Source organism: Gymnoscopelus microlampas (assembly GCF_963454915.1).
Source record: "Gymnoscopelus microlampas genome assembly, chromosome: 20".
Classification (NCBI taxonomy): Eukaryota; Metazoa; Chordata; class Actinopteri; order Myctophiformes; family Myctophidae; genus Gymnoscopelus; species Gymnoscopelus microlampas.
The window spans coordinates 40,817,039-40,826,999 of NC_139957.1; the positions used below are offsets into that span (position 1 = coordinate 40,817,039).

The following is a 9,961-nucleotide window of genomic DNA, read 5'->3' on the forward strand; positions in this document are numbered from 1 at the left end:
TTTACATCAACTAATACTATTTCAATCTGTCTTATACATTTAAACAAGATTTCTATTCCTACTAAACTAAATGGCCTAAGCCTTTTATATCATTTTAACCTTAGGCCCTAAGGTTAAATGATATAAAAGTCTATTAGGTTAGTGTTTATTTGAACCTAAATGTAATAAATGTGTCTCATCTGACCTGGTCTGTTGTGGAAATAATACTAAAGCTATAATTTATGAATTACCAACAATGAGGATATAGACCCAACAGACAGAAATGCGAATAATATTATATTATATTGAAATAAATATGGTTAATTATGAGCAAAACATTTAAAGACAATTATAGCCTAAAGTATAGTGATGATAAGCTTTATAATCTACATAAATAAATAATAACATTAAAAGGGTTAACGTAATCTTAAGTAATTCGTAAATTTGCCTCGGAGTTCAATTTCAGTGTGTGAAAAATGTGTGTCAATTTGCCTCTAATTTATGCTCCGTCGTACGGCGGTGCTGTGCAGCAACCAGCCGATCTACAAGATCAAGCTTTACAAGCTTGATCTTGTAATCGCACGCACGTCGTGTGACGAAAATCGGGGTTAAAAGGGAAAGGAATGTTGACCTTATTGCCTATAACATTTCACACCTATATTGATTCTATTTATTTTTTAACCGTTGACACTAAATATTAGCCGTAATTAGCTTTAAATGTGATGAATTGAATACATAGACAGGACCACAATGGAAAGTTGGAAACAAGCCCTCAGGGCTTTTTGTGTTATCCTTAGCATCATTGTATATTGCAAACTATTAAGTCAGTCAGTCAGTCAGTCAGTCAGTCAGTCAGTCAGTCAGTCAGTCAGTCAGTCAGTCAGTCAGACAGACAGACAGACAGACAGACAGACAGACAGACAGACAGTCAGTCAGTCAGTCAGTCAGTCAGTCAGTCAGTCAGTCAGTCAGTCAGTCAGTCAGTCAGTCAGACAGACAGACAGACAGACAGACAGACAGACAGACAGACAGACAGACAGACAGACAGACAGACAAATCATGGTCTTTGTTAAAGGGAAAGTTTTTTTTTTTCTCCTCTCTCTTCTAGTTTTTAATCCGCCTTCAACTAATCGATTGTTCTGGTCGGCCTATGATCAGAGCGGGGTGATAATCCTGGTGGTGGGAACGCCCCCTGCACCGTGGTGGGAACGCCCCCTGCACCATGAGTCCATGCCCACGGTTATTATCGGCTCCTTATCAGCGCTCACACGCTCATTAGGGCCTTTTACACGCTTTTACACGCTTTTACACGGGGACACGAGCCGTGTCACTGCTGTGTAAAGATGCTGTTGACATTTGTCAGTTTGTCACGGCAGATAAACTCGTCTATTAAAACGCAAGGCCGTCCAGTTTCTAATAAAATCCCGCATGGGTGTTAAATCATTTAACTCTCGATAGATCAATTATTTTATTTTACTATTTCTTTATTTATTTTTTATTTTTTTAACAAATATATTACATTTAAAAAAGAAATCCATACATGTTATTTGATTTTTTTAATATCATTTTGGGTATAATATTTTACAGTAGAGAAGCCAGTCTGGAATCACAATTACAGACTTTAAAACATGTAAAGAAATTGAATTAACGATGTTTGTTTATTTTATTTTATTTTCTATTTCATAAATAAAATACCATAAATAACCGGGTCGGGGGGTGGCATGGCAGAAATAGCATTTTTCATAAAATCGTGGCTATGATTTTGGTATTATTGTCTCCGTTCTGCCAAATGTCATCAAGGCTCCAGTTGATTAAAAACTCATCTTTTTTTCCCTTCTGTTTTTTCCGAGTCTGGGATTCAACATTTATTTCAAATATTCCGTTATTGGATTCGTGAGTAAAATGCATTGACTGGGCAGACCTGAGGGGCTGAGGCTATTTTAAGTAGCCTATTAATTTATCACATCTTTATTGGTATAATTCAACGTATTTTAGGCCTATTTTATTCCAGGTTAGTCGTATTAAAACTTTAATAGTCTATAATCTACTTTGTCTCATATTCGGTACAGAACTTATTCTCAAACGGTCACTCGCGCGAGACTGTGACCCTAACCGCGCACGCACGCACACGCACGCACACACGCGCGCACACACACACACACACACACACACACACACGCACGCACACACACACACACGCACGCACGCACGCACGCACGCACGCACGCACGCACGCACGCACGCACACACACACACACACACACACACACACACACACACACACACACACACACACACACACACACACACACACACACACACACACACACACAGGCGATTTTAGCCTCTCTCGAGGGGGAGGGGGGGGCAAGATTTTGTCATGGAAGAAAAAACACCATCTGTGAGGAAGTGCACAGTATGGTTAACTTGGTAGACCTACACCATAGAAATAAGACAGAGAATCCTTTATACCAGAGAGTTGCATAAGGAACTGAGTCGAGCACAGGCTACAGGTAATGTGACAGTTATGTCTAGCAGGTGGGCAGGGCTACTGCCCTAATCTACTGTCATCACCAGTGTGGCTAACACAGTGCAAACATCATCCTATAAACATATTATGAACACTGAATAAAAACGGTACTCCATCTGAAAAGTAGCGTACTTAAACCAATAAAACAATTGAACTAGCAGACAGTTGCAAAGAGGCTAAGCAAAACAAACGATGCAATGTAACATTCCATGTAACTGTCACAGCTTGCTTACATGTTATATCCTTCACACACACATGTCAGGATGACAGATAGACATCCTTATTATTGTAGTTTGATCGATTTTCAGAGGAAAAACCTACATGCTTGTTAACTCCTGCAGGGCAGAGCAGGGATCAAAGAGAGACACTTTCGTTTCATACATATCTATTTACAATGCCAAATACCACTTGTATGCACATGACAAATCCGTATGAGAACCATATAAAATCGCCAATGCGCACGCACACACACACACACACACACACGCACACGCACACGCGCACACACACACACACACACACACACACACACACACACACACACACACACACACACACACACACACACACACACACACACACACACACACACACACACACACACACACACACACACACACACACAGAGCAGCGGCAGCAGAAGAAGAAGAAGCAAGCACTGACATCAGTCAGCGCGACATATCTCCAGTCCTGGCTGCATGCATGCATGCACTCCTCCTCACCTCCTCCTCTCCTAGCCTAGCCTCCTCCTCTCCTCTCCTAGCCTCCTCCAGCCCAGTCAGTCAGTCTCACTCACATCACATCCAGATCCGTGCAGGACCAACGGAGTCAGTGGAGTTGTTCTCGCGGGGAACGCAGAGAGGAGAGAGAGGAGCGGGCAGACTGAGAGCTCCGTTTGGGTTCCTTGTTTTTTTGTTTTGTTTCTTTTTGTTTTCCTGCCGGGTATAAGTTCAGTTGTGTGTGTTTTTGGTGGGGTTGTGTTGTGCTGTGTGTGTGCCTGCATGGTTCCACACTGTGCTTCTGGTGCTCCACACAATGTTGTGTTCTGTGAAGATGGAAGGACACGAGACGCCAGACTGGAGCAGCTACTACAATGACGCACAAGAGGTCGGTGCCTTTATTATGTTTAATTATAGATAAATCAATCAAAACCGTGTGTTACACTCTATGAGTTATAGATCAACACCTGGAACCAAGAGACGCAGGTTCGGTGACTTTGGTGACAGTTGTTTTTATTTTGGAAACGTTTTATTTGATCCAATCTGACGTCAAAACGCGCCAGATAATGAAAATCCACCTGTGTCTTTTCTTATAGGTAGCCTAAATACTTCCATTATTAATAATTCCTGTGTCAATTGGCCACTTAAAAAACACACAAGGTGCATCTATGTTCGTGGTGTGTGTGTGTGTGTGTGTGTGTGTGTGTGTGTGTGTGTGTGTGTGTGTGTGTGTGTGTGTGTGTGTGTGTGTGTGTGTGTGTGTCACACAGTCTCAACAGGGGGGTTCTTTATATATTTACCATCCCAGAATAGCAACAATGATCCTGCTTCACAGAGGAATGTCGTAAATGTAAATGTGGTTTCTTTGACACACAGAGATAATTCACTTGAACTGCGTCCAATATACAAATTATATCCAAATGATATGTGGCTTATAGCCTGACATATAAAACTGCTCCTGCTCCTGCATAATGCACGCAGAGGAACGTTTAGAACGGTTGGATATTTGACCTGCTATAGAGTTTGTCAAATGATTTGTTTCCCATACGAAATAAAAGTCAAGTTTAATTCAGTTTTCTTTCTCTATTGCTTTGGAGCAGTGTTTCCCAAACATAGGGTCGCGGCCCATTTTGGGATTTTTATGGGTCGGGACTCGGGAGTAAATGTTTTAACTTGGGTTACAAATGTATTAAAACACTTTTTTCCTTTCAAAAATGTGTAAAAGTAAATAAATAACCCCGCCCCCACCCCATATTTGTTTCTAAACTATATTAAAAACAGCGATGCAATGTGTTGTGCTTGAGGATGTGATGTTTTCACTATTTCAAACAGCTGGGCTTATAAGTGATTAACTGTATTTTTGTGACAATGACACCAAATTGCTCTTTTGGGTCTGGAGCTGAAAAAGTTGCTTTCATAGAAAAAGGAGAACAAAGCTGGACAGTGACTCAATGTGGAATAATTTATCCTGATTTAACCAAATGCATTTCCTAAACCTGCTACTGAAAGCTGTGCTGAAACCTCGTGTTGATGTTTCTATAGTCTATACTGTGAACGTATTATCATTTATTAAATGTATTATATGCTATCTACATGCAACTTAATTTAGACTTATATATATTTAGCCCATACGTAGGCCTATCTTTTTGAGTTAGCCTACTTTCGCACATTATAAAGGGACAGCACAGCAGCAAGGGGAGTGTATTAAATTTTAATTGAATAATTAGAGGTGATTTGGAGATGATGAGTCCGTGTGTATAATAGGCCTATAATACGTCTCATTCTTTCCTTTGTTCCCAGGATCCTCCGTCTATGATAATAGATGCCTTTATACATTAATACTACTTCTTTATTACTTTCACTTTCATTAATTAACCTATAGCTTAAATAAAACCATCGGTGTCAAATTATCCATGCATGTGTTAACTCCGAAGAATACAAATGTACGCAAATGGACCCGTATACCTTTATTTAAAGTGACACCTGGAACTAATTATTATTATTAAATGTTTTACAGTTTAAAAAAAAGTCATGCATGGGACTTGTTTCCATTGTGGTCCATGTATTCAATTAATCAACATAGCATAAAAAAATAACACCAAAATATAATATCATCAACAAATATAAAACACTACATGTGTAGTGAGTAGAAAAACGAAATTTATTTGAGCAATAAATGACATCAAAAGGCGCACATAAATAATAAAACCCACCTGCTCTTTTCTTATAGCTATACAGGCCTACACTACAGACTTTAATATCTGTTAATATCGTTCTGTTCTCAGGTGAATTGTGTCAAAATGAAGTCATTTCGAATTGGCCAAACACTGGTTGTGATCTCTCTCTCTCCCTCTCCCCCCCCCCCCCCCCTCTCTCTCTCTATCTATCTCTCTCTATCTCCAGGTGTATTCTCCGATGACAAACAGCGCTATGAACATGAACATGAACGGCTACATGTCCACCAGCGCCAACATGAACATCAACATGTCCTCGTACTCCAACGCGGCCGGCATGGGGGGGCCCGGGGTGCCCGCCACCGCGGGGGGGCCCATGGCCGGCCTGGGCGCCGGCCTCAGCCCGTCCAACATGAGCTCCATGTCGGCACAGCAGGCGTCCATGGGCGCCCTGAACCCCTACGGCGCCATGAGCCCCACCATGAGCCCCATGTCCTCGTACGGCCAGGGCGGCCTGACCCCGGTGACCCGGGCCCACCGCGGGGGGCCGGGGGGGGACAAGGGGTCTTTCCGGCGCTCCTACCCGCACGCCAAGCCGCCCTACTCCTACATCTCCCTGATCACCATGGCCATCCAGCAGGCGCCCAGCAAGATGCTGACCCTCAGCGAGATCTACCAGTGGATCATGGACCTGTTCCCTTACTACCGGCAGAACCAGCAGCGGTGGCAGAACTCCATCCGCCACTCGCTGTCCTTCAACGACTGTTTCGTCAAGGTGTCCCGCTCGCCGGATAAGCCCGGGAAGGGCTCGTACTGGGCGCTGCACCCGGACTCTGGGAATATGTTCGAGAACGGCTGTTACCTCCGCCGACAGAAACGGTTCAAGTGCGAGAAGAAGTTGTCGCCTAGCAGCAGTAGTAATAATAACAACAACAGTAAGGCGGAGGGTCGCAATAAGGAGCAGAGCGGGGCGGGGGTCTCCACCTCGTCTCCCCTCCATATCGCCGGGGAGGGCAGCGCCAACAGGCCGGCCCACATGGACGCCTCCTCCGGCCAGACGTCCAGTCCTCTGCACGGCCGCCTGCTGCTGGAGCACCGGGCGTCGGACCTCAAAGTCCCCGGCTCTCAGCTCCACTCGGCGGCGGCGGCGGGGGTCCTGTCTCTGGGACCCCCGCCGCACTCCTCCATGGCGGCGGCGCACGACCCCCAGCAGCACCACCTGAAGGGAGACCCGCACTACTCGTTCAACCACCCGTTCTCCATCAACAACCTCATGTCATCATCTGAGCAGCAGCAGCATCATCAGCACAGACTGGACCTCAAGGCCTACGAGCTGCAGTGCGGGGGCTACGGGCCCCCCGGCGGTCTGGGGCCCCTCATGGACCCCCTGGAGGCCCCCTATTACCAAGGTGTGTATGGCCGACCCGTCCTCAACACCTCCTAGTCAATAATCAACCCAAACCCCCTCTTTCTTATATAGATCATATTATGTAAGATGTACTGCTGGGGGAAGAAATCACGGGACAAAAGGAAACAAAAACACAAAAAAACTAACATTTTATTTTATTTTTGCACGCGGTGCAGTCCGGACTGTTATAGACCTACTGTAAACGGAGAATGATATTTGAGTTATTATTATTACTGTAAAAGTGTTATGATGACTGTATAATATTTCAAGGTGTATAAAATCGTTGCTAGCGTAATTTAAAATGATTCTTCGAGCGTGTCAAAGTGCTCTTTCTCTCTCTCTCTCTCTCTCTCTCTCTCTCTCTCTCTCTCTCTCTGTCTCTCTCTCACTCTCTCTCTCTGTGTGTCTCTCTCTCTCTCTGTTATTCTGCTGTCCACCATCAGTTACATTAATGTGCATGAATGAGGGGTCAGACATGCGATGAATGAGGGGACAGACAGGTGATAAATGAGGGGTCAGACAGACAGGTATGAGGGGTCAGACAGGTGATGGACAGCAGAGCAACCAGTGTGTTCTCACATCATGGTGCCGCGGCTGGGTGTTTATTATGAAGCAGACACACATTGACCCAGCGGTCTGTCTGAACAGCCCTATGATAGGAATAAATACATAAATACATAAATAAATAAATGACACTTTGTCTTCCTGCTGTATTTAAAGTCTTCTGGTGGCATTTATAGCCTATACACGCCGGAGAATGAGTGCTGCCTGAGGTTGATTGTTAATGTGGAGATAATGATGATGTCCATGTTTTTTGTTTTGTTTTTGTGTGTCTTTCCACTCTGTTGATTTTGATGAACTTTGCATGTTCTTTAACTTATTCTTGTTAATTTTTTCCAAATAAAACAAGAAAACGAGATTTATTCACTGTTGTATTTTTTTAATATAGCCTATAAACGTCCTTTAATTAAAACGAGGCACTTAAGGCCAAAACATATATGTGTAAATAGCCAATATTATGTGTATGTATGTGTAATGTAATGTGTAATGTGTAATGTGTAATGTAATGTATGATGTATATAGGCCTATGTATAAATGCTATTTTAGGGGCGCGCGACACTGTCGTACGACGGGGCGTAAATTATGCATTACGCGCGATTATGGAGGCGGCAGCACCCATGTTTGTGAATGGGATGTAAGATTATTTCAGAAAAAAAGTGTGCAATATTATTTGAAACATATTTTCTTGTTTAATTATTCGGTATTGGCCTTACATAACTTCACCTATTTTTTTCTATACTGACATTGGCCGGGTTTCCCAAAGAGCTCGTGCGTAGAGCATCGTCGCAGGTCCGACGACGGGTCTAACGTGTGACGTCACATGCTTCGCAGTACCATAGCAGGCACGTAGATTTCAGGTCATGCGTGGCCGTACGCAGCTTGCGCAAGCGTCTCCTACACAGCTGGGACTCGGCCAAACCTACGCTCTACCCTCATTAGTAGCAGGTGGTTGTGCCCCTGCGTGCCATCTAAACTGGCTGCGATTGTGGTAAAAGTACATTCGTGAGACAGAATGCGCGCAGCATACTCCCCGCCCACAGTAGGAGGGGAGTACTGTCCTACGAAGCATTTTGTAACGAGCGCCCTGGGCCGCGTGTAACACCCATCGTTCAATGAAATCTATGAAAAGACCGACACACACACACACACACACACACACACACACACACACACACACACACACACACACACACACACACACACACACACACACGTGTGTATGTGTATGTATATATATATATATATATATATATATATATATATATATATATATATATATATATATATATATATATATATATATATATATATATATATATATATATATATATATATATATATATATATATTACGGCCGGGCCGGGCCGGTGCGTAAAAGGGCGAGCGGCTGCAGTGCTTCGTCCTCTATGCATGAACCCGAAGTTTACAAATCGTACTCTCACGGATGATCCGATCATCTAATAAAAATATTAAGCACATGCCAAGTTAACTAAAGGTATATAAATGATGCTGAGCTAAATATGTTTCCATGATTTCGAAGTTTTATAGTTAAACGTTATGATGAAAGTGCAGTTCCTCTCACAAAGTGACAGCTGTTGCGCTCGGCGAGCGCAACAGCGCATCTACAAGCTTGTGACACGTTGTGAGCTTGTAGATCTGCTATTTTCAAAAGATGTTTTAACCATTCATAAACATGGCGAGCTGTTGCGCTCGCCGAGCGCAACAGCTGTCACTTTGTGAGAGGAACTGCACTTTCATCATAACGTTTAACTATAAAACTTCGAAATTAAGGAAACATATTTAGCTCAGCATCATTTATATACCTTTAGTTAACTTGGCATGTGCTTAATATTTTTATTAGATGATCGGATTATCCGTGAGAGTACGATTTGTAAACTTCGGGTTCATGCATAGAGGACGAAGCACTGCAGTCGCTCGCCCTACCCAAAATAACAGATCTGCAAGCTATCAACACGGCATGTCGCAGTGTGTTGGTTGTATATATGTCTGTTTTTTGGGGGAGGCGTCGCCCGTTACGCGTTAAGCTGTCAATCATGCAGGGGGACGCCCCCTCTATCCTCTGAATTTTTTGGAACGGCGAACAATGGCCGCAGTGTTTATTTAAGATCATTGAAATGTCACCTTAAAAAAATGCATTTTAATACATTACAGAATGTACCTATAAAAATGTAAGTGTCCAATTCATATAAAGGTAAGTTAGATAAAGGTGCGACTTTATCTTAGTATTTTTGCAAAATCCTGTATATATAGATATATGTATGCAAAGGGTGTTTAAACTATAGTAGGATAGCACTACGTAGTTGACGTAGGCTTTACGTAGGCTACGTCCAGGATCTCTTCACGCGCATGCTGTCTCACGAATGTAGTTTTAGCACAGACGAAACGGAACCTACGAAGATGGTGTCTACTGAAGCCAATTTAGATGAGACGTTGGGCACACACAGCTGCTACTAACGAAGATAGTGCGCAGCGGGGTTGCTACTGCGCAGATGCGTGGAGGCACCTACGCAGCTTCTAGGCTACGCAGGAGCTCAAATTCGTTTGGGAAACGCGGCCATTAACAAACTGA

General features: G+C 43.2%; 1 protein-coding gene across 1 annotated transcript; it reads left to right on the forward strand.

Moving 5' to 3' along the window:
* Positions 1 to 3,544: 3,544 nt before the first annotated feature.
* On the forward strand, positions 3,545 to 6,846 carry foxa1 (forkhead box A1; the record flags this gene model as incomplete). Its single annotated transcript, XM_084044656.1, has 2 exons — positions 3,545 to 3,616; positions 5,632 to 6,846. 2 exons carry the CDS (start codon positions 3,545 to 3,547, stop codon positions 6,844 to 6,846), a joined length of 1,287 nt encoding a protein of 428 aa, XP_083900782.1.
* Positions 6,847 to 9,961: the final 3,115 nt, after the last annotated feature.